The 26,500-nt window shown below is 38.5% G+C and overlaps 1 protein-coding gene across 1 annotated transcript; it reads right to left on the bottom strand.

The window, feature by feature from the left end:
- On the bottom strand, positions 1–26,500 carry LOC121325226 (E3 ubiquitin-protein ligase znrf1-like). The gene is made up of 5 exons (XM_041267603.1): positions 25,525–26,500; positions 5,828–5,923; positions 2,059–2,164; positions 801–891; positions 1–71 (listed from the first exon to the last, which is right to left on the bottom strand). The coding sequence occupies exons 1-4, from the start codon at positions 25,907–25,909 to the stop codon at positions 834–836; spliced, it is 645 nt and encodes a 214-aa protein (XP_041123537.1). The 5' UTR covers positions 25,910–26,500; the 3' UTR covers positions 1–71; positions 801–833.

Genomic DNA, 26,500 nt, shown 5'->3' on the forward strand with positions numbered 1-26,500 from the left:
CATTGATTTTTTGGTTGTTTCTGTGTCCAGATCTCCAGGTATGCAAGTTTAGGCCAAGTCCATAAAGTGCCCTGTAGATGACACAATACAAAAGACGTACAACACATTTAACTTGGAGCTCTGGTTACAAAACCAAAGGACATATGTGTGTTAAACAATAATGTGCCAGTAAAAGGAATGTATATAATTTTACATTAAATTTTCATAGAAAACATTCAATTACACAATGTCCTGTAGCTACATCATTCTATAGGTTCTGAGCTAGCCACTTCATGTTAGTCTATATTTTACTCACAGGAAGTATCAGCTAGAAACTTGCCACTATGTCCATCTGTGCTCCAAGTAGCAACTACTTGCTGTAAAGAGGTTACCAATGCGCAATAGCTACACAATCACAGGGAATAGTTAAATGTTAAATCCCAGGAGAATCTCAGGGTTTGTTTTTTTTTTTACAAGAGCAGGAGACAACTGAACTACCTTCTCATTCCACCAGATGGCAATGTTTCCAGCGTATCATAAATGACACAGCACTGTTGTCAGCCCACTGCCCCTGTTAGCACCGTCCCTGCCCTGTGAACAGGACTTCAGTTTCTAGTGCTATCCCTACATCACCTTTTATACTGTGTTAAACTGCACTGTAAAGATACTAACAGATACACAGACAGGGTAGTAGTTTCTTGTGCTGCCTGTATCTGTACAGAGATAGATAGATGAAGTGCTTGTAAAAGGCAAGTACATGGGACAGACATAGCACTTCAGGTTTAGGACAAGCCCTTACTAAATTCAGATCTACGTCTGACCTGTAATAGTAATGAAGGGATGTCCAGCCTGGGTCAGTCAGAGGGGTGTTCTGGGCAAGACCTGTTTATCTCAAACCAGGAGTCTATACAGCTGTGGAGAGAGAGTTGGACAGCAAGGTTAGACCATCTGCAGTGTGACTAGGGAACAGAACAGCTCACATTATTTCAGATGGCAGGAAAATATTGAATTTCAACGCTTGGATTACTCAGCCTCCTTTAGTTCAGACAGGCCAGTGACTTGAATGCCAATTGATAGCAATCAATAAACAGTCTGTCAGGGAGACTGACACTCCAGCAGATACAGCGCTCCCACTGGGAGGACAGCTAATGGAATATACAAGATACCCAAGGGAGGGGCAAGAAACCTTTGAGTTCTCTCTCACTACTGGTGGTGCATCCTTCAAGGTTGCATGCAGTCTGCCTTACACTGACACGCTGCTATGTTAAACAAACAGCTAGAAGAAAACAATTAAATTAGTGAAAAAATCTTATAAATCAGTTGAGGTTTAAATCCCTCCCCAAATTTGGCAATTAGGTGTTTCAGATATTTAAAGAGTAAGTTGTGGGGTTCCAAAAAATATAGCGTTGTCCCCACGTGATGCTACAACTGTTTAAATAACTTACCTGTAATTGTTCTTTTCATTGTTAACATCCTGACTACTTTTTACACTTATAAAGTCTGTTTCAAAGTAGATGCTTGAGATCTGCCCTCTAAATCACTGCAGGATTAACAAGTGCTCTGGCTTTTCTGTTCCGTACCACATCATGGATCATTATTGCTGTGTTACCTGTTTGACAATGTGGCCAATTATCCTTACACTATCAGTGCACTAGAGCTTTGAAACAGACTTTAAAAGTGTAAAAAGTTGTCAGGATGTTAATAGTGAAAAGAAATTGACAGGTACATTATTTAAACAGTTGTAGAAACACGTGGGGACGTGTAACGTTATATTTTTCAGAACCCCGCTAATTACTCTTTAAGCCTCTTGCAAAAACAGAGTTTTGTGTTCTTTAGTCATCATGAAAGAAGAGGTCTGCTCTAAGTTTGTGTCCCTCTATGATCAGGATGGGCAGACAGCCCCACTGTGGCACTGTGTAGTATATAAAACAATACCAGGATAAAAATACAAATTTGAAACAATGAAAGTGATTGCTACCATGATATTGAGATTTTTGTCATGGCTGGGGAGGAGTCAGCGCAACCCCCTGTGGAGAATCAGTGCTATGACAGCAGATGAGAACCTCTTAGAATTGATACCTTTTATGGTAAATGCAGAGGCAGGGGAGTCTGGCTATTGTATCTCCCTGCTGCAGATCATCTAAACAGATCACACACTCGCCAGCGTCCTTACTCAGCACGTCATCTGAAAAATGGGAGAGAAAACATGGGGAGTTTCAGTAGTTAGTAACAGGACTGGTTAGGTCAGGCTAGACAAGTCATAAAACAGTTACAGTTACCTAAGCAAGATTAGACAGTAAATACAGTTACATAGGCAAAACAATACAAAGACTCGGCAAGGTAAGATAATAGGCTTAACTGATTTATATAGTTATAGTGTAGCAAAGAAGGTTAAATACTGTTGTCTATGGCTTCAAATCCCATAAACCCCTCCCGCTGAAGGATTATAAGACTTGACAAGTTTTCTTGTGCACCTGCTTTTCTTGTCCAACCACTACTAGGCAACCTATCCTATATATATTTCCACCCCTGTGCGTATTTTGTGTTTCATGATGTCTGTTATATGTTGATATAGTGGTGCACAGAATATAAATTGGGATTGGGAGAAATTCTCTCCTCTGTCTCTCCCATTCTCCACTCTCGAAGACCTCTGTATTATAACATTCTTCAAGATGAAACCTAACTGATCAACACTTTCTCTGACAGAAGGCTCCAATTAGCCAGTACCACTCAAGCTGCAAATCTTCCAGTAGACCTCTATTTACCACTTAGGACGATTTTTAAAGAAAGCTGGCCATGGTTTGAGTGTATCACTTCCTGGACACCAGAAAAAGGGATGGAAAGAGGTGGTACTGCTTTGCTATTTGAGGCACAAAACTTGTTAACTGAGATGCAGAAAGGGCAGTACGGAGCACAGTACTGTAGTGAGATGACTGTCCTTGACTATTCTGCATCAGTTTTTCCTGTGGAATCCCCAGCAAAGATTCCTGAGCTTTCACAAGCCTGCGCCTCCCTGACTGTATGATTCACCCTACAATCGGCACACTTGGTCATATCGACACCCTTAAGCACTATTTGTGAGATTATAACAGTAGCCTGACTTGCATTAAAAAAATAGAATAGATTTGATATAAAAGCAGGTATAGTATTATATTACAGGGAACAAGTCAACCTTGAAAATTACAGTGACTTAAAACTAAACTAATTTCACCTACACATTCCTTATGCAAGGTCAATACCGTATTGTGATACCAACCTTGACGTCTGTAATCTTATCACGTAAATAGCGTCTCAGGGAAAGGATGTCATTTCTAACTCCTGCAAATCCATCATCATGCTTTTTTATACAGATTTTTATTATATATATATATATATATATATATATATATATATATATATATATATATATATATATATATATATATAAAATTTAAAAAATCCTGAAAAATAGTTGTTAAAAGCAATGCAAACATGAATTAACGTAATGCTGCTATTTTCATGTCTCTGCACAGTACTCCTGATCTAGCATCAGCTGCACATAGCACAGCCATTTTCATTTCCGTTCTAGCCAACAAGGATTTTTAGAAATGCTGAAATGTTTTTGGTCAGCTAAATAACAATATTAACAGTCAGAGTTTATCAATATTCTATGTCTATTAGCATTAATAAATTATGTTTTCATGATTAAGAAGGTTACATTGAAAGTGTGTGTAAAGTACAAATCTACTTCAACATTTTACAAGGAGGGTGGGAATATAATCCATAATATTCAGATTTGTTTGTAGGTAGGATTTTGCCTGTGTGTTTCGGACTGTGAGTCTGTTTTTGTGTTTGTATGCAAGGTTATTTGTAAGGCTGTGTGTACTGTACAATTGCTTGCTAAACACCCACTTGCCCAAGTGCTGATATAGTTACTGTAGGCAGCACAGTATCTGCCTGTAGTGAGACTACAAAGGTGACTTCGGCTTCTTTATGCTCTAGATTCTGTTGCTCTCAGCTGAACTGAAATATTTCAATGTCAAGGCTCAATGAAAACCAGGAAGTATCCTGCCTGCCTGCCGAGCAGCACTGAAACAAACTCCTCTAGAGATTGCTCTGCCACGTGAGGGTGATGTGCCTTTGAAAACGTGCCTCTGCCTGATGATATATTAATACATTCTGTTAAATATAGTCCTGATCTCAGCTCCCCTGTTCTTGCGAGGCAGCTCATTGCTATAGTGTTTAACAGCCCTGACTGGGGAACAAACAGCCCCTGCATCTCACCTCCAGCTTGAACCCAGGACAGGAGCTGGAGAGGGGTGACATCCCAGGAAAATAATTCTGAGTTAGGGACAATAATGTGCAACAGCCATGTTTCATAGAAAAACAGAAGCATCACAATCACATTCAATTGCATACCAATATTAGTGCTGGGACAAATATCAGACTATCTGAAAAGACATTCCTTTACATGTATTTGAAGGCAAAAAAAACGCATCTGTGTCCACCAGAAATTACACAATTGATAGAAATGAGTAACACTTATCACCGTGATTTAAGACCTTGCCAGAATCTATACTAAAATAGCAAGTGGGGTTAGGATGTGCATGTAACACAAGTGGCCAAATAGCAATCTCTACTGTACCTAAAGCCACTGGTACTGCTTTCGATTTGGGAAGCGAGTCAATCGGGGTCCTTTTCTGTCTGCCGTCTGATACAGATCAGGTACGTTTTCCAGCACAGTTTTTCTTATGTGGATTGTAATTAAAGAGAAATAGAATGGCGAGTAAATAGTTGCTATTATGCATTGCACAATGCTCCCTTTTCCACTTTTATTTTATTTGAAGTGTTTCTTCAAGTTCTGCACGTCATTAAAGCGTGTCTATGGCCATTTTGTTTATTGCAAAGACACAACAATGTCATGGATTATCTAAAAAAAATAAAATCAAATAAAAAGGTGTCTTTCGGACAGTGCATAACCTAAAGGGTCTGGACATCCACTCAACCCCACAGTGAAACATCATCTCAACACTTGTCATTGATGCCATTGGCTGCAACAACTTGGCATCATCCCCACGCATTAGGAGTTTCGTAGTTCTGCAAAAGCCTCTGCATGCAAGTGGTCCAAGTGTGCCACCGCAAAATATATTTCCCAGAATGCAATACCAACAGCTTGCTCAGCATTGGCTAGTTACTGTACCATGCAGTTTTATTAATTTCCGAGATGGTTCCCTCTTTTTGTTCAAATATCTGCTGCACTGCCTTTCTGACCCTCTGCTCTAACCGGTAGACCAAACTGTTCCCCCCAGATCCTCAAATCTAACCATAAGACTGCACTGCCTCCCAGACATCTACTCCCAAATCCATAAACGTTACACCACACTGCCTTCAGGTCATTCAACAAGGCAAGTGTTGCTACATTTTCTATGCAGCTACTGTGTAAGTTGAAAGGTGACTTCAGAGGATGTTAGTGTTGTAAAGTGTTTCTGTCTGACCAGGGGGTGGGGTTCTGGGGGGTTTGGACCAACTAACAGCCAATAGGCGTCTAGCACAGAGCCTGAATTTCCATTTTTAGAAAATAGGTTAGCACACTCCTAATGGACAGCTCATCTACACGGTGGTAACAGGTATGAGGTGCTTGGTGTAGCACTGAAAAATATATACGAAAAAGGCATTCATTTTTCCATAGGCTGAATCACTAGTTTCAGCTATGTTCACTGTCATTTAAACCTCTGTAGGTGAATGACGTGCAGTGTTCTACAATCCTGTTCAATCTGATACAAAGTAGTCTGTTTAGATCCCAAAAAGTATGGGATAGATGGTGAGGCACCACCACTATTAAAGCAAAAAGCATAAAGCATTAACTTACCATTGTAAGAGAGGCGGGGCTTGTTGAGACACATTATAAAGTGAACCTCCATCTCATTGGATGATACAGACTTACAGCAAATGGGGCACTTAAAACCTGTGGAAAGAACAGAATACGGCAATGGCATTAAGGTATAGAGCCACAACAAAAATGCAAGAATGTACCATTTACTGTACTGTACGTGGTCAAGATAAATGATCATTTATCTGATGTATTAAACCATTGACCACAGCCGTAGAAGCAAAGAAAACCCTATATAAAAACTACTTCCCAAAAGTCAGCTTGCTGTGGTAAAACCTAAATAAAGGGAAAGAAAAACAAAAAAACACACAGTACAGTACAGTGCTGCAACAAGTAAAATAATCACAGCTTCACCCCACTCTTATTGGTCCGGTCTTGTTAATTAAATGAAGTACTTAAATATTTTAAGTACTTGTGTTATAATATATTTAGAACGTTTTAATAAAAATAGAAATAGGAGTTTTTCTGAACAAAAATAAAGCCTTATCAGTGCCATAATCTAAGGGGTTTGTGATACAGTATAAGATCGAATGGTTTGTAAAGGTGAAAAGTAAAAAAAGACTATCAAAAGTCTGTATATATAAATAGGTTAAACACAATATGGCACTGAAGCCGGACACCACCTGCAATGAAAATTATTGAGAGAATCATAGGGTATGACTTTGTACGAACTATAAAGTGCCTGTATCAAAAAGCATGTTGTCTGTATCATTGATATGGACAGAGTATAAAGCCTGCATCAATGAAAGGGTTCATTTTTCCTGAACAACACAGGTGACTTAAGTAAGAAACTCAGACAATACAGCTGTGTATGTATTAAACATTAGGACAATAACGCCCAAGTGTGCTGTCTCTTTGCAGCTGTAACTTGAAGTCACACACCCTTAATGGATTTAACAGGCCAGTTTCATGTTCATAGTTTTAACCTATTTAAACACTCATTGTTTGGTCAATACATGTTAGTTTTTTGTGTTTTTAACCTTGAAAATAAAATAATATTGCTTCTTTGATGAGTGCAGACATCCGATGTGAGAGAGACATAACCTATTTAAACCTGCAAACATCTTGTTACTTAAACACATGCTTTTGATTTATTACTCATTGATGACACTTGGCTTTTGAGCTGTCAATCAAGCACAATGCCAAAAAGGCTACCCAGTTCTTCACTGCTGTCAGTTTAATGTACAGTATTAATGCAGAATGCTGCTTCAAACTCTTCTGTTATAAACACCCAGTCTGGTGACCTGACCCTGGAACACATCTGTCTGTTCAAACAATAAGATCTATAGCCAGGAAATCACTATACCAACAGTCTGGGTTGACAGTTTCTGTGCTTTTATGTTCTCACATAGGCTATATGACCTTTAGACTCCAATCTAAAATGGTCCATATTAAATAACTGACCAAAAAACAGTCAAATCAAACCACATGAAATCCAGAAAATAAAAGCAAAAAAAATATTTAAAAATCAGGGCAAAAAAAAATTAGATCCATGTAAAACTCCCAATGGCGCTTTAGTGCCCTAGTGCAACTTTGTTTACAATCTTCCTCTCTAACAACCTCAGTGAACAACGTTGCTTAGCAACCTCCACAAAGGTAAACACGCTGGGGAGTAAAGGCCTCTGTGGCTCCACAGCTATGTATTGAAATCTCAAGATAAACACAACAGACAGGATCTGTACACCTCGGTATCAGAGTATTCTAAACACAGGATTGCATTGCCCTGTCAGTGCATTACAGTACTCAGGAGTATGGGAGGGACCTCCTGCACAGCTTCTGGCCCAAAAGCAAACAAGTTTACGCCCTGTCCGAAGAATAACCTTGAGATATACCATCAATAATCACCCCAGTATGACCTTATCCTGTGGGGTGACTCGTATTATAAACGAGAGGTAAGGGTGCAACGATATGTTAATGTCACAAAACATGCATGTAGTTATATGATATGTATCACGATACATGCAATGGTTCCGATGGGCTACTTGTATGATGCATTAAGATAAAATTTAATGATGGACTGTTTGGTTAAAATATCTAATTAAATGAGATAGGAACAGAATTCATACCAACTATAAAACTCAGATATTCTTCATTCAAGAATCATTTGGTGAACTACAATGAACTATGCTGTGCTTTTGGTCATGTTTCACAATAAAAATGATACATTCCTCTATTATGATATGATTTAGACCACATACAGAACTGGGCAGAAATATGGCAAATTTAATGTAAACAAATATAATGTGTTAAACGCTGGTCACAAAAATGTAAGCTCCAAATTCCAAATGGGGCACATTGAACTGAAATACACACAGAGAAAGACCTTAGCGCTGTAACAGAGTCATCGCTGTTAGAAACCACACAGTGCGGGTAAACAGTCACAATGCCTGGCTATATATTAGAATGTATAGAGTAAAAATTCATGTTATGATGAGGTTATATAATGCACTGGTGCATGGTAGAGTACCGTGTCCAATTCTTGTCACCACAGTTCCAAAGGGAGATTGTGGCCCTGGAGAAAGTCCAATGAAAAAAAACCAGGCTAGACCAGGGCTTAAAGGAATAAGCTATGAAGATAGGCTGAAAGAAATGAAATCTTCAAAGGAGTTGACATACTTAACCCTAACCAAATAAATGCAGTACAGAAACCAGGTCCAGAGGACAAATTAAAGTGGAGATAGACTTAGGACAGAGGGAAGAAGACACTTCTTCACACAGAGACTGGTAATGTTATGGAATGGTTTACCTAGTCATGTTGTTGAGGCAGAATAACTTGTACGGCACACAAGATCGAATTTACGTCACAGAATACAGCTGTGTACTGAGTATAAAGCCAAAATCTCAAGACCCCAATATGACAGGTCACTGGTCAAAGTAAAGGGTGCCACAGCAGCATCAAACAAGCTCCCTTCACTGGGAAGCTTAATTGGAGAAAGAGAGATGGGACAGGAGAAACAGAAAGGTATAAAGAAGAGCAGGTGTAAGAAGTGTGAAATAGTGTGACAGTCTGTGCTTGCCATTACCTGCCAGCCACCCTCAGATTTCCTCTCTGTGATAAAGGTTGCAGACTGCCCACGAGAGGTTCTTCTCATTAGCACTGCTGCAAAACTGCAAATGCTGTCTGTCAAGAATGCTTACATTGAGAGGGTGGTAATGTGCGGGGGTTCAATACATTTTATACTCTACTTCTTACCAGTGTCTGCACATCAGGGAAGGGCAGTCTGTCCTAATGGTAACAAACACTGACTGCAAAAAGAGTGCACAGTCATTCTGTCTCTCTCTTTCCCATCTTCCACTGCTTCCACTTGGAGCAGCTGACCCAGATTCCGAATGGCTTCTATTTTAAGCAATATGCTGGGCTGTGCTGGAAGGCTGGCTCCCTGAACAATAGTGAGCAAGAACCAGGCAGGGGAGTCTCCAGCACATCTAAACCCACACCTACACCTTCGGGACAGACAGGATTCCACATGGTGGGTGGGGATCACAGGGAAAGGAAATGAATAAATGATAGGCCCCAGAATTAAATCAGCAACAAGACATTAGAAATACTTTAATGATCTAAAAAGCACTCAGCATTACTTATGCTGTCTGTGCATGTACAGTACTCACTATACACCAAAATATGGAAAAAAGGCCTGGGATAGAGCAGGGTTGGTGTTTTAGGTGAAGGTATCAAGATCTGTTAGAAATGTTAAAATCATTAAAATATTCCTCTGTTCCATTTTAATCAAATTAGATGGATTTTATTCATAACAAAATAGAGAACACTGTCTGGGGAAAACAGGGTTGTAATATAAAAAAGATGTTTCCTACTTTAAACACATTTTCAATGTAGGTTTGTGAGTATGAGCAGACAAGCCTGAGGATGGGTTTTATGAAAGTGTTTTTTCCTGAATTCCCTGAAAATGCCTCCAGTTTTGAGAAGTACATCTTCCTCTCTTTTATATCAATTCTTGTTTGAGTTCCTTGAAATGAAAACAATTGCAAATAATTAAATATACATTTTTTAAAAGCTTTCTTGCTTAAATGTATTGCAGTTCATCTAAATATTAACAAGGCATAGTGCCTTGACATTACATAGAGCTTTTTCTGATCCACCCTCTCTATCCTTCTCTCTATGTCTTGTTTAAGAAGGCAGCTTAACATGAATCACGCCCGCCAGATAGAGCCTGAGTTGAGTCTGATTGCTACTGAAGCTCAGAGCTGCTGCCCCCTGCACTTCACTCTCCACTGGATCCCCATCCCCCCGCAGTGCAGTCCTGTCTGGGGTTCTGCCATCACTACAGGCTCATAGTCCCCCAACACAATGAACATCAGACAAATCCTTACAGTGTCACAATACAAGGGCTACCTAACAACCTACTGTAATACACTCAAACACTTTACCCAAACGTAAAGCACAATCTGAGCTTTCTTTAAAGAGAAATTGGAAATCAGATTATACCTCTTTATCCCTCCAGGACCAAACACACATGCAATGGAGGAGTGTGAACATTACTGATAAAACAATATTGGTTGTTTCCATCTGAATTTCAAACACAGTATTTGCCATTATGAAGCTACTGATTTTGATGTGTCTGAAAAATAGGTTCATACTTTCCCCATATTTTCTTGGCAGTAGCACATTACAGCATGCATTACAAGCCACAACAAACAGTAGTTTGACTTGCATTTGCAATTCTGCAGAGCTAAATGCTCATCGAAGGATGACAATGTAGGTGCAAATCAAAGATTTACAATGACTGAAGCACTTAGCTTCGCTACTGTAAAGATCAAGGATAAATTAACCGTGCCAAAAAAAATCTGTATGCGTGTAACAAAGAATACAGTATGAGCTTGCCATGTTTTAATCATAAGTGCTGAAGCCTAAATATGCATTTGCCTTGAAGTATAACTCGACTTAGGGAGCCCATGTTGGCCTGTAGCCAAACTCTTGCAGGTCTGTGCTGCGCTGAACCCTTTCTGGTTGAAAAACTGTAGTAGTGAATGTGATTATTTTTCCTGTACCAATTTTGGAGCTTTAAAAAGTCTTTTTTTGATTTAAGATGTTTTCAATCAAATGATTTTGACTTTTGTTGCTCCAACAATCTTTAAGATTGTTTTTAAGTTTTTTTTTTTTTTTTTTTACATATTTTTAACCGATGGTATCTTGACCGATGGTATCATGAAGTTTGTAACTAAAGTTCAGGAGGAGGGTCAGACACCAATCAACGCGTCACCAAGTTGAATCATTTAATTTACACTAGCTAATTAAGATTGTTAGCACTATAAATACCCTCTTCACTTAACTCTCATTCATGTTTCGATTTCATCGTAACCCACCACCTCCCCATCCCCACCTTTCTTAAATTTTAGGTTTTTGTCTATGGGGAGGCTCCACCTCGTCCAGTCAGCGAGCCCTCAAACAAAGTTAGGTTTGATGTCAAATGAATGTGTATATAGAACATACTTTTCTGTAAAATTGCATACTCCACATTCTCCTCAATAAATATTTGTACTAAAACATTTTGTAATTGGTGTTTCTCACAAACTACTGAATGGTATGTTTAGTCATAGCCCACAGTCCTATGAAGTGCCGTCAATTTGCCATTAATGTCAACAAGAGCCTCTTTCTCAAGGCTGGAATAATGATGCAATAAAAAGAGCAGTAACTCGTGGAGCTGCCTGCATTCACAGCACCAGACAAACACTGGTGGATCCAGACAGAATACACTGGAAATGTGAGACTTTGCTCAAAGCTATATTGTGCCCCAAACATCACATCATCAATCACCAGACAGATTTTCACATGAACATACTGTATGTCATAAATGCCTACGGAAAACTATTCACAATTTTCCCTGGATAACATCAGGTTCACAGAGTAAATAAATAAATACAACCATGATTTTGAAATATCTCAACATTTCCTTTTTTTATGTCATAAAATTTGACTGCTCTTACCTTTTATTATATCTAATAAATAACTTTTTGTATATTCTGACTGCCACCTTTAAGCAACCTAAATACATACATGTTAGATATTATGATGATAGAGAACATCCTACGCATTAAAGCTGCTATTGAAAACTAGTTGCACTTACAAAAAAAATAAGTTATATGCTCAAAATATGCTGTTGACAGTTCCCAAGTCAATAAGCGGACAACCAAATACAAGAGTAAAACAGAACTTTGACTAGGCCATTCCAAGACATTTAAATGTTTCCCCTTAAACCACTTGAGTGTTGCTTTAGCAGTATGCTTAGGGTCATTGTCCTGCTGGAAGGTGAACCTCTGTCCCAGTCTCAAATCTCTGGAAGACTGAAACAGGTTTCCCTCAAGAATTTCCCTGTATTTAGCACCATCCATCATTCCTTCAATTCTGACCAGTTTCCCAGTCCCTGCCGAAGAAAAACATCCCCACAGCATGATGCTGCCACCACCATGTGGGGATGGTGTTCTCGGGGTGATGAGAGGTGTTGGGTTTGTGCCAGACACAGCGTTTTCCTTGATGGTCAAAAAGCTCAATTTTAGTCTCATCTGACCAGAGTACCTTCTTCCATATGTTTGGGGAGTCTCCCACATGCCTTTTGGCGAACAACAAACGTGTTTGCTTATTTTTTTCTTTAAGTAATGGCTTTCTTCTGGCCACTCTTCCGTAAAGCCCAGCTCTGTGGAGTGTACGGCTTAAAGTGGTCCTACGGACAGATACTTCAATCTCCGCTGTGGAGCTTTGCAGCTCCTTCAGGGTTATCTTTGGTCTCTTTGTTGCCTCTCTGATTAATGCCCTCCTTGGCTGGTCCGTGAGTTTTGGTGGGCGGCCCTCTCTTGCCAGGTTTGTTGTGGTGCCATATTCTTTCCATTTTTTAATAATGGCTTTAATGGTGCTCCGTGGGATGTTCAAAGTTTCGGATATTTTTTTATAACCCAACCCTGATCTGTACTTCTCCCTGACCTGTTTGGAGAGCTCCTTGGTCTTCATGGTGCCGCTTGCTTGGTGGTGCCCCTTGCTTAGTGGTGTTGCAGACTCTGGGGCCTTTCAGAACAGGTGTATATACACTGAGATCATGTGACACTTAGACTGCACACAGGTGGACTTTATTTAACTAATTATGTGACTTCTGAAGGTAATTGGTTGCACTAGATCTTATTTAGAGGCTTAATAGCAAAGGGGGTGAATACATATGCACGCACCACTTTTCCATTATTTATTTTTTAGAATTTTTTTAAACAAGTTATTTTTTTCATTTCACTTCACCAATTTGGACTATTTTGTGTATGCCCATTACATGAAATCCAAATAAAAATCAATTTTAATTCCAGGTTGTAAGGCAACAAAATAAGAAAAATGCCAAGGGGGGTCAATACTTTCGCAAGCCACTGTACAATACGATGGCATTTCCTGTGCTAAAACATCAACTTACAGGAAGGAAGGCACTGTGGTTCCTATGGCAACTACATAGCTGGAGATACTACAGTAGATTGCTCTGCAAAGCTAAATGCTTTAAACCCTCTTATATTCAAGTGCCATTAATTTGAGCTAATTCCGCTATGTCAATTTAATCACAAACTTAAATGGCTGCTAATTTAATATGCAATATGACTGTTTTACCATTTGTCCTTCATTGCAAACATTAATGAAGTAATAGGGTATTGAATTTGTTCTGCACCAAACTGTTCAGAACAACTTGTGCCTCAGAGCCTGCTCTAGCACATCACTCTATTGCACTTTGATATTCTACTTGTAGTGTAGCCTACATGAACTCAGCCTCACATGACTGAGAAATCCATCTGAAGTGGTTACCTCAGGTCCTCATATCAGCACAAGAATTCAAATTCCGACCCCCAAAACTCATAGTGCAGTTTACATTACCAGAATTCTTAATCTGTTCATTAATTAGGTTTTAACAAAATCTAATTTAAATATACCGTACTGACTGACAGTGTAAAGGTTCTTGAAAAGGATTACATTTTTCTATTAAAAAAGGCAATGTGGAATAATTAGGATACCGAGTTTGTTTATTTAACAATGCAGTCGGGATTAAAGTGCTTGTAAAGCAATCTAAAACAACAAAACTAAGACCTATGCAGTACCTAACTGTGCAGTCATTGCTGCATCTCCTTGCTTTTATCACCACAGTTTGCAAGCAGTCTCTCTTTATCAGGACTGACCTGGACTCCTCTGCAATAGACTTAAATGCCACAGTGATAGCTACAGCATGAAGCATGTCTGCCAGGCTGCACGTTTACATAGATGTCTAGTGTTTGTGATTCCAGTTTTAAAATGTGTTGGTGGTGGACCTCAAGCAGGGTTGCTGGAACAAAAATGGCAAAACCTTCAGAAATAGAAGAGCTGAGTGGTTAGCGTTGGGCTGTAGTGCTCAGGATGTAGCACAGTCCTGATGAACATGCTGGGCTGGAGTGTGGGAGAAAGTGGTTAGGAAGTCTTGAGCACAAGTGTGTTTAAAACTCTCCGAAGACCATGTCACAAATATCTTATGTTGCAAAATTAGAAATGAAACAGTTAACGGATTTGCAAAAACTACCCACAAATTTCAACACTGAAAATTTGATGTACATGTATATATTGTATTTCATTTTTTTTATAAATCAAAATTTTGCATTACAAAATAAATACAGAAATATAGCATACTATTAAGGGCGAGTACTGTCCTTTGATAAATACTTGTTACTTGATAAACATCACATAGTAGCACTTTAATTTGTAAAATAAGCGGCAGAATGCTTTTTAAGGGTCTTTAAGGGTCATGTGGTCATTAGCTACTATACTTACATTGGCTTTTACAAAAATGACAAAATAACAAAAACTATGTGTGTATTTAATGCTTACACCGCATAAAGTGTCCCAAACCACGTTCATTTTTTTAATCATAGATGTTGCTTGTTTTTGATCATTCACAGTACACTGCAAGGAAATCTGCTTAATAATTCAAATCTAATAGGTGTAAATGTGCTTAAAATATATTTTAGTGAATTACACATGGAAAAATGTAAAGAGTTGAAATTGAAAACAGATATTTACATAATGGCCTTGTGGCAGAGCAAAGCTCTGCCCTTTTAAATTGGCAGGGATGGGGTTAACTTCCCCTGCCTGCCTGGGTTTATTATGTTCAGGTGGCTGGGGTTGATTAGTTGATTAGGTTGATTAACGATCAATCAGCGCCCAGCCACCTGATATAAAAGGAGGCCTCAGCTTCTCATTTGGGAGAAGGGAGCTGAGGAAGCAGGTTGGTGTTTGTTTTGTGGTTTTTGAATTTTCTAAATCCAGTGAAGGCATTGCCCAGCCTGGAAACTTTATTTTTGTGAGTTTTATTTTTGCTTTATTTGTGTTTGAGTATCTGTTATTTTGCCCTTGTGCACTTTATTTTTGTTTATTTATAATAAAACAGTTATTTTTTTGAACTGCAGTCTGTCTCTGGGCCTCTATCCACTCGCCAGCCTGCCACAGGCCTATACATTTTTTTTGTTTTAAATAAATAAATACTATTGTGGCGACTGTAAAAGCCCCCAACTATAACGCTGTGCTTTATGAAAGATTAATATTTTCAATATTATTTGAATGGGCCAAACATTTTTAAAGCTATATTCAAACAGTATATGCTACTCCTGAGTGAGCAGTAATGGAAGTCTTCATGAGCATCCAGTGCCAAATGCAGACTCCCAAAGGTCAAAATGCTTCCAACCGTCACTTCATTTTTTAAGTACAGGACGTAATCCCACCCAGGATAATTAACTCAACTGGGATTGTTTTCCCCACATCACAACTACAGTACCTTCATTAGACAGGGAGACAAATTCAAAACAACAATTCTCATTTGATACAAGATATGAAAACAAGCCCCAAGCTTCTGCACAAATATGATTTGTTGTAAGGCCTTATGAGGATAAAACATAAAACCTGAAGAAATTCTGATTTCAAAGTGACAGCAGAATGTGGCTCTAGTGCTTTCATGTTCTGTACAGTTATGTGAGCTGGATAAGCGCACAGCAGCATGAATTTCCAAGAACACCTCAGGTGTTGTCTTATTACCATAAATCTGTGGCTGCAGCGTTTCAGCAAACTTCTGTTAAGGTGGTTGGATTATTTCACTAAACGATGCAACAAACTTTTTGAAAAATGAAAATAAATATAAAAAAGCATATGTGTTTTGTAATACTGTGGGATATAGCGCACTTAAACAGCTCTAGAGAACCTCTTGTTAATTTAGCACTGTACTGTAATATAGTGTACTGTATAATCATTTGGAGATGAACTAAGGCTGCCTGACTGCATGCCCCATGAATGTATGTATTAAATGTATCTAGAGAAACCTTTGCCCAGTTTTATTGAAACTTGGTAAAGACATTAGTTATTGCATGTATTGCAATATGAGGCTATAGGGGGTCTGTCTATATGTCAAGTCTACCTGCATTTTACACATGATGAAACAGGGATGCCTTTCAGTCCTGGTAGTTTTTGGTGTCTAAAGCAATCAACCAAAGAACATCCTGGACCTTGCCTCTTTTTCCTCATGTGTGCAACAATTACAATAAAACATTTGAAAGCTACTTGGATCAACCGCCTATTGCAATCAAAAATGTAATTCCCAACACATCTGCAATTAAGACATCAGAAACCCTGCTGCTTAATTTAATCATCAGAGCCTCTTGTTGTGATCAAATTATTCCTCTGTATCTGTATTTAACAGCCAAAACAATGTTGTACTACTGTGCAGCCTACCCACAAATAAAAGCAATGTAATGACAGGTGACTGAATGTACCCTATCCATAGACAAAACTATCTAAATAATGCATGATCAAAATGCATTGAAATCACGCGATTACCAATCATTAAACTTGATGATCCTGCATGCATTCTAAAGGTAGGTTGAATAGGGTATTTATTGACTTATTTCAGATCTAATATCACATTCACGCTACCACAATAATGAGTGATAAACACATGTTTGAAGTAGTATTGTCCGATTAGTGAAGTCAGTTCAGCATGTGTTGATTGTTGTTGCCCTAATCTGTTTTTAGATATAAGTGTATATCATAGATATGCATGACCATCCATTTGGGCTGTACCACACAGCTGGAAATAATAAGGCAGTAAATAAAACAAGAATGCTCAGACAGCTAATTATGAATCAATTGCCAATTCTTACAGCAATCTGTAAGCTTTAAAAAAAATTATAAAATAAAAAACAGGCGCAGCCATAAAGGAAATGTTTGCAACTTGAGAACTGGCTCAACACAGGACTTCTTTGCACTTATCTTGTAGGTGCAGATCGGTCGTGCCCACTAGGCGTGTAACAGCTGTTTGGATTTCAGGTTTTAAAATCATGTTTTAAGCCGACTAGAATTAATTAATGTGTAAAAACTGTCCATCCACAAAAACACAGAATGTGATAATTTTAATACCCGTATCTGTGCTTGAACTGTGTGTTGATTGGGGTAGGAAGGGAATTTAGAATGGAAACTGAATTAACAGCCATTTTACCAGATTCCTGGAGTATTGAAGTGATTGTAGCAAACAAAAAACTCCAATAAATCTCATCTAGTGTGTACTTCAGTTCTTTAGACAAGTCTCACATTACATAATCATGATAACATAAGAAAGATAAATTCAAAAAGAGCATTTCAGTGTTTTTTGTTGTCAACCGGAAAATAAATATTCACAAATCCGGCATTAACTTTACTGCAACTCAATTTAAACCTGAATAAACTTGACACATTTAAAACATGATCAAGTGACCAAAAAGGGACACTGTAAAATGACGAGGATTCATAGGCCACTAGATTGCACTGAGCACAACGCAAAAATCCAATTGGAAAATAAAAGGTAAATATAAAACAAATGAGAATTGAGAAATTTAGGATGAGTCCATCATGGATTTACCAATAATTTTATCTTGTCTAGTTCTTCAATTAATGAAATCCCTGACAACATAGTGACTTCTTTGTCCAAATCCCTTTTTCTTCTGCTTTCAGTGTTGGAATAACATTGGTAATCAGGTGTCGCTTATGAAAGGTGGGATTTGATGAGCCATATAAAGAAAAATTAATTACAATATCATCATTCTCCACAAATTCTAAACTTGATTTAACTGACTCTATGTATAGTCTCATGAGTTAAATACTAAAAGCCATGACCAGTGTTTGTTTTTGACAGAATTCTTAATTCCGAGATCCACCTCTACACTCTCCAGATCCCTCTCGGACTCCAATGCTGGTTTTCATTGTGGTCCTTCCTGTTAACTGGTAGTCTGTCACTGGACTTGTCTGGCTGCAGTGACAGATATTACGGTTACCATAGTGATGGCAGCCTCAGGCCTATAGCGACAGAACCATAATGTAAATAGGCGTCAGCTTATTGGGAGAACACATCAGGCTTCACAGGCCAGTGGTGACCTAGATTCACTAGGAAGACTTAACACCAAACAAAGGAAACTGACTCTGTGTGGATTTGACTTCTACCTACAACATCAACATGTGCACCTGCAACTTTCCATTCACACCCATTGTGTCGCCATGCTGAGATTGAGAAGCAAACTTACACACATGCTGTATTTTTGCTAATTTCCAAGTGCTGTCATTATGAGTTAGGAAAGTTAAGCTTTTTATTAAGGGCGGTCTTCTGGCATGCAGAATTCTTTCAAAATAATAATAATAAAAAGGCCACTACCAAGAATACAAATATAATGTTACAGATTTACAGTACTATAGACAACTAGGTCACCATGACTCACATAAACACCATTGGGAATAACTGAGCCAATCTTCAATGCTAGGGAATATTAAACCACATTTCTTCACAATTGAATTGTCAGGTTTATACATTCACAGAACAGTTTAGTTTATTATAACTAAATGTTGCATAAATGTTTAAACGAAACTCAGATAAACTGTATCAGCCACTAAATTAATTCAGTATCTTATTTATTTGCTTTGTTGTTATTTGAACAGTTTATTAAGGTCTCTCTTTCAGCAATGTAGAGTATGTCTGACTGATACTGTAGTTCTACTTTTTACTGTATTGTGTAGCTAGATTTTGTGAATTTGATGAAAATAAGTGGCAAGAGGTTGATTTAATCAGCCTATACCCAGGATAAGCCACAGCTGGGTTTTATAAGAGTCCATTAAAGTACCAGGAAATCCACCTGGATTACATCAATCACTTATTTTTAGGAGTAATCACTGCAGTTGATGCAATCCAGGGTGATCCTACAGTGCTGCAAAATTCATTTAAAAAAAAAAAAAAAAAAAAACTCTAGAAAGCTGTAGATCAAATTGACCCCTAAATATAAATGGTAGTTAAATTTACTGGCTTTAGCGTTTACAAATATTCATAAACGTGGAAGCTCCATTCCCAAAATAGTTTTAAAGAGTGCACAGTACTGTTACCAATATCTGCAGAAACATTTTAGGACAATCTTAAAATATTCCATTACATATTCCTTGTCCTAAGGCTCTGCCTGGTAAATATAATTATGTCCATAACATATATCTCCCCCTCTGTAAATACAAAAATGATAGCTTTCAGCATCATGAAAAAAATAGATCACTGTATGTACAGACAGCCACCATATATCTATATCTTCATTTTCCACATTATACCTGGTAACATTTATTCATAACTTGTAAAAATGTTATCTAGTATAACTTAATAATGAAGCATAGATAATGAAGCTTCTATACACTTATTCCAATATTCTTTACTATCCATTCTTACACCAAGGCTTTCTGCTTAAACAGTCCCAGATATATATACAACCACCATGGCTCCATCATCTCAGGCATTATGCAGAAGCAACAGCTATTAGTTCCTTATTACATTAAATTCCCTTGCTTCTTGTCCAATACATGGTTGTCTGGCCCTGGCAGCCCTAACTGAAGGGAGAGCATTTCTTACATGATAAAAGAAATTTGACTGAGAAGGAAGCCTCCTTATGGCACAAACAAACCACCAAAACAAGGCTTCTGGATCACTGATTAATGAGACATGTCCAGATTTTAATTAGATAATTAACTGACATGCTCAGCAGCAGGGCCTGCTGAAATATCTAGGTTTCATTTGAAAAGCCAATTAACTCCTTTTAGTAGTGTACATTAAATGATGTCTTTTTGTTTAGGGAGAGGTTTTGCTCACACTTGAAACTAAAGTGTAGAGGATCCTATACAAGCAGTGCTGTGCTGCAGTAAATATTAACATGCAATAACTCTCTGTGTATGCGCTCTCAGGTATAAAGAGGCGCAAACTCAATATTCACTTTGGAGAAGTAAAAATATATACTGCAGCCCTTTAAACTGGTCTCTCTTTACAAATACATGACCATCTCAAAGAAGGGCAGTTCCCTTGAAGAGGTAGAGAAGTGAAGATATATCCATATTTTACCGAGCTTGTACCAAGAGTTAAGGGTTAAACTGGTATAGTACATTGATACTTAAGGGAGAAAACAAAATGTTTAATGCACTAATTGAGATGCCACTGCTACATTTTTTTTTTCATTTTTCAGTCCTTAACGTGATTAAGTGATCAGTTAATAGTGTCATTGAAGTAAATTTGTAAATGTGGTATTTGAAAGACCTCTAAAAGTTCCGAATAAAGTAATTAACTGCTTTTAATTAGCATGGTGTAAGGTCGTTAATTAATCTTGGCTGTTGCATCACAAAACAAAAAATAGCAAAAAACTTGGAATTGTCAAGTTGTTGTTCACCGAGCAGTTAGCATTAAATACAGAAGCTCTCATATTTGCTGTGTCAATAACCCTACGGTATGCACACCTGACAAATTGATCATCCAATCCCCATTTTGTTTTGGGACTGCAGCTGTGTTTCCTAATTGATTTTGTTTATTTATTTGTACACAGTCTGGATTGAGTAAATTGAACCTCAGAAGACTATTCTATAGCCAGTAATACTGAAGCCAGGAATTACCATTATTTACAGCTGTCTGTGAGTCCTCAGCACACCGTACCTGGGTTGAGTTTTATGCTGTCACACAAAAATCAGTTAGAATTAATGTGGCAGGTTTGGGGGAGGGTTACTTTTCACCTCCAACATCTCTCTCTGAGAGTCATAAACAGATGTCTCCAACCTCTTCGGCACACACACACAGAAAATAAAAAACTTCAGGGTAGGCTGCAAGTTTCTGCTGATGTCAAGAGTGAGGGATATTGTGTATCATAAGACTTTGTTTTGAAAGTCAGAAAGCAACAAGCCAGATACTAAGAAACTAAGTCAAGCAGACAAACATCTCAGCTAGTGCACTTGTCAATGTAGTCTAATAATCTAGTTTAAACCAAAGAAAAACTCATCAAAAAAGTTATTATTCTTTATTGTATATTCATTTCAAAGACACCAGAGCCCTGTCCTGCAGTGCAATGTTTATCTGGAGATCTGCCCCCATGTTAATGTACAAAAAATATTCCATTGTGTAGCGCCAACTTACAGCTGAGTAACACATCTTTGTTTATATCTGGAAGATGAACTGTTGCTTGCCACAGTGAGACACACAGGTGGCATTCGTTCTTGCTTCTTAAGACCATTTGTGGTGTGGATTGTTAGCATATGCATACTATTTGAAAATGAACTAATTGGTATAATAAGGAAGCGAAATGCTGCTGGAACTATTAACAGTGGTACATAGAGCAGTTTCCATAAAAAAGATCTTCGTTTTTTTAAAGCTTCTGGTTTGTTGAAAAGGTCAGGCATGAGGCTACTAAATGTTGGCCATACCAGAATTACCTTTGTATGCGGTTAGAAGTTAAAGCAAATAATAACAAGCATGTTAGTGACTGTAAATACAGCTGTAGACGCAGAATTTGACCTGGAAAGGGACATGAAAAGTGGTTACCAACATGACACGGATGTCTACTTTTCAAATTCTAGAACTGAACACAATTAATGTGCCAATTAAAACACTGTAACCTTAAGGTGAATAATACGTGACTTTACATTTTATAGTTTCCCATACGTCAGATTTACTATATTAGGCAAATGGGCTAAAAACTACCTTTATTTGTGGGTATCCTGGTACTGAAAAAAAAAACATAATCTCTTCCACTGAACTTGCACGTGGCTTCATATAGAAACAGTTTTGATACGTTCATGCAAATCAAGAACGCATGCAGTGTATAAATAGACAGCAAATCAAGAACGCATGCAGTGTATAAATAGACAGCAAATCAGCCGAGAATTACTGTAAGATTTTAGTTTCTTTTTAGCCAGTGCATTTATTTTTCCTTTATTTTTCTTTGTTGCAAAAGTTCTAAAAACGACACGTCAGATTCATAATCAAAACACATATTGATTGCCTGCATACTGTTTTTTCTTTCATGTGTGGTTTTCTATTCCAGTTTGTATGACATCTAAACACATTGGGTTAACAGCATAGCACAATTTGAGTGCATCCAAAGAGCTTAGACTGCAAATGGTTGAGTCTGGTGATTGTGAAAGGTGTTTGTCTATTCACAGGTCAAGTACTGTTACAGGAATGGATTGAAAGGTTGAAGGCTGTCGGCACAGTGTTACTACAATCTATAAACAGGGAAGGGACAGTATAGTAGAATACTGGATTTAGTCTTGTCAATTGACCTCACTGGCAGACTGAGACAGAGGCTTGCATATCCTACTGTACCAATGCCTCCAGGCCAAGTTCAAGAGCCAGGAAGCGAATGAGGGATCAGTTCAAAAGGTGTAAGTCCTTCTGTGGACCTGGTGTTTTGTGACAAAGATATGTGTCAGCAGTTAAAACACAATGGTGGTAAAAAGTTGGACAATGCCAGCAATGGAAAATGACTGAAAAAATACACCGACCGTGGGGTTTAAACATTGTGGCAGTGACATGGTAAATTTGCAGTGAACAATTCACATAATGGAAAAAAAAAAGAATCATAGAAAACAGCTGTGTCCCAAAGGTGAAGACAGTATCTCTAGGTGTACTGTCTCAAGTACATTTCCGATGCACCAAGTCATATGACCTCAATATGGCGGCTGTATGATGTGATATGAGATATGAGGCTTTGGCACTGTAGCAGCATCTGTATTGTTAAATTTATGAACACAAGAGAACACATTTTTCTTGGATTAAATCCACAATCTATCCTGAACTGCAGAATCACAGAATACACTTGTGCACCAAGTATAAGCAAATATCTAGAAGCGTTAGGTCTTTATCATCCAGGAAACAAAAAGTCACTGACCCCAATATTTAAGCCATCTAAGGTCACAGGTACAAATGGAGACTACCGTTGCTCAAAGAGTTTACATAACACTAAAAATACGAAGTCAGCATTTGAAATGGTTTATGAGATATGAGCAGTGGAAGTAATGACAGTGGCATGACTCACAGGGATGCTTTATTATTTTAGACAGACACACTAATAGCAATGCATTCAAGGTAAGGTTTCCTTCTACTGTACTGTATTAACTTGGCTTTTAGTCATTTAAAGAGATCATTTCCTTCAGTAAACTAGTATAAAGGCGTTTTTGATAGCTTTAGTAAGCGTGGCAAAAAATGATCTAAGCAGTGATAAACAACACACTAGGATGATAATATAAGTATAATAAGGAATCTGGGACTTGGACTTGTGCATCAGTTTCCAATGATATCAAAACAAACACACAGTTATCAGGTTTCAAAGTGGAGCATGTATCTACATGAATTGACTGCATGCAAAAAACATGTCCTTGGTGGTTTGTCTGGGAGCTCTATTTTTTTTTTTTTTTTTTGCACAGAATTTATGGATACATACTGTATGTTTGAGCCCTTAAAATCTTTCGTGATAAAGGCCATTGCACACTGGATCCAACCCTACATCCGATTTTAACGTGCGTCTAAGAACAAAAAAACGATCACGTGCATTCCCTATTGCACCTTGCACACTGAGTACGTAATTGTCGGTCGACGGTGATGCATCAATTTTGGAATTAAAACGAGTTCGATTTGATCCAATTCGACGTGCGTTAAAAATTACATTGACCAATGAAAAACGCCTGGGAAGACAGGTGGTTTGATGCAGTTCCCTGAACAAAATGGAAAAACTAATTGCTTGTGTCGGCAAACAAAAATTACTTTATGATAAATCCAACAAAGACTTTGGAAAACAAAATACAACATACAGAAGACACTGTCGAGGACTTGGGCGTGAATAATATGTATTATAAAACATGAAATTATGAACTGATAGTATACATAAACAAGTGCTTTTTATTTGAATTGCAGTCGAGGAAGTAAAGAAACAATGGCCTAACCTGGAAACACATATCAGAGAAAGAAGCGTGACAGGGCAAGAGCGGTCAGTCAGAGAAGTCGGACAGTACCTGAAAGTAATGGAGATTCTAGCTTCATACACACAGAGTAGAAGGTTATTCTGGTAGCTCATTGCTAGCTTCCCAACTTTTAGATATATTTATTACAGGTGCGAGTGTTTGAAGTAAAATATGTTTGAAGTAAAATCATATGGTTTCTGATGACAACTTTTTCTATGACAACTCTATGCAGTTGCGTATTATTATTATTATTATTATTATTATTATTATTATTATTATTATTATTATTATTATTATTTATTATATTGCATAACATTATTGTAGATCTACCAGAATCGGAATAATTAAGAAACGTTTTAACTTCGATCTTAGTGCACTAAAGAATACAATGGTTTATAATCATCGTTTGCTAATCATTAAGTGTATACATTTAACATTTTTTTCTGTTCAGTTATGTAAGAATTAACAACAGATTTGTATTTATTTTTATTATTATTAAAATACTTGAACTAGGTATATTTACTACAAAGCCTCCACTGCACATCAGTGCTCTGAAGTGCGTTACAGTGTGGCAATGGATTGACTCACGACTTTTTCGGATGACAGATGATAAATGACGGAACGGAGTCAGTGTGCAAAGCCCTTTAACTGCATGGTGCGGTAGCGCTGCCTTGGGAGGAAGATAAAGTGGCTGGCAGTACAGTGAAGCTCTAACAGGCAACAGTGCTTGATAAGGGCTACAACCACGTAAGAGATATAACAAGGAAAGTGTCATGGAATTAACAGAAAAGTTCATTTTCCAGGGTTTATTTTCTGACATCTCCACCAAATACAACATACATTTTACAAGGATACACCTAAAATATAAAGTCTGATCAATTATGAGGTCTATTTTGATTGAAGGCAACAGCTTAATTATTTGAATCCAGTCTTTGTTAGAAGCCAGCCAGTAGCCACACAACTTAGTCAGAGATGCTTGTTGTTTGAGAGGTGAACAATCTTTACGCTGTATCCATAGGTCTGAGCTAAATCCCACTTCCTGTCACACGACAGTCCTACTGTCTAGTTCTCATAGTTCATAGTTCAATTAAAGGGTAGAGGTTGAGTGAATAGTAAGATGTGGGTGAAACGGGAACAGTTCTCCAACTGTGTCATGCACTACAGTCTAGCACCTCAAGATTGACCTTAAAATCGTCTGCACTGCAGCTTAGCCCTCCAACCACTGCTACATGTACTTTCACGATTCTCACTCTTTACTACAGTCCAGAACATAACACGACTACTCCAGTCAGACCACTTGTACTGTTTGTACCTGCCATTCTCCAGACCGAACAGCTCAGCCTGCCGACCAACTAGTCCCTGTAAAATAACTGTCGTGCATTTACTGTAGAAAGACAAAAAAAAATGTTTTTGCACTTACCGCTGTGTGCATTGAACCACCTAGGAGCGATGTGGAGTGGTAACGCGTCCGCTAGCGACCCCCTGGATCCAAGATACAGCATTCCATCTGTGTGATGCCCGCTACTTGTCTCATGGAAGCCGTTACCACGGGAGTCCGACCCGGAGCCTCTGCCGGTCCTGTCTGACTCACCAGTCGAGCGAGTGGCGTAAAAACCGAACGGCACTGCAACACTGGGGTCGATTCCCATGCCAGCAACCGAGCTGGCCGAGCGGCTGCGCAGCCCCATAGCGCCGCCCGTCCGGTAGTGCCCGAAGTGGGCCGCTGGGGTAACCGCGCTATCGTCTGTGGAGACGCCCGGAAAACCTCCTCGGGACCGCCCCGCAGTGCTTTGTTTGCCCCCCATTCAAAACAGCCGAAAAGTGGGCGATATCTAACCCAGCGGTCCTCTTCAGGAACAGTACAATATGTTATTAACTATCTCTATCTGCCAGTCTCCGACGTAATCTAAATAAACCCAGATCTGCTGACAGTAGATTCCGGACCCACTGGTGGAATCACAGGAGCTATGTCACATCTAACAGAACCAGCAACACTATCCAATGCAACTGTACATTGTCAAAACACGAGAGAATAAACAGTTATTATTTTTTTTCGTTTTCAAAATGCGGTCTGAAAAAGCAACACGTTTCCGCCGAACCGTTCTTTTCAGCTGATAAACATATAAAAGCACCCGCCCAGACCTGCTGCAGTGTTTTCCTCCTAGTCCCTTTAAGCGGAGTTGCCCAGTTAGCATGCCTTAGCTGTTGCTATCAGTGCCTTGCCGCCTATGTTGGTGTCAGGTTTATTTCCAACCCCACCCCAGCCAGCCAGCCAGCCAGCCAGCCACCCCCCTGACTCGGCTGGATTCGGGTCAGTGTGTGCCGCTCCCCGTTGCTCTCATGCTCGCTCAGTCTCTCCAGTCTCAGCTTCTCCCTACATTGCTTGTGGAAGACAA

The sequence above is a fragment of the Polyodon spathula genome, chromosome 13 (assembly GCF_017654505.1).
Source record: "Polyodon spathula isolate WHYD16114869_AA chromosome 13, ASM1765450v1, whole genome shotgun sequence".
NCBI lineage: Eukaryota > Metazoa > Chordata > Actinopteri > Acipenseriformes > Polyodontidae > Polyodon > Polyodon spathula.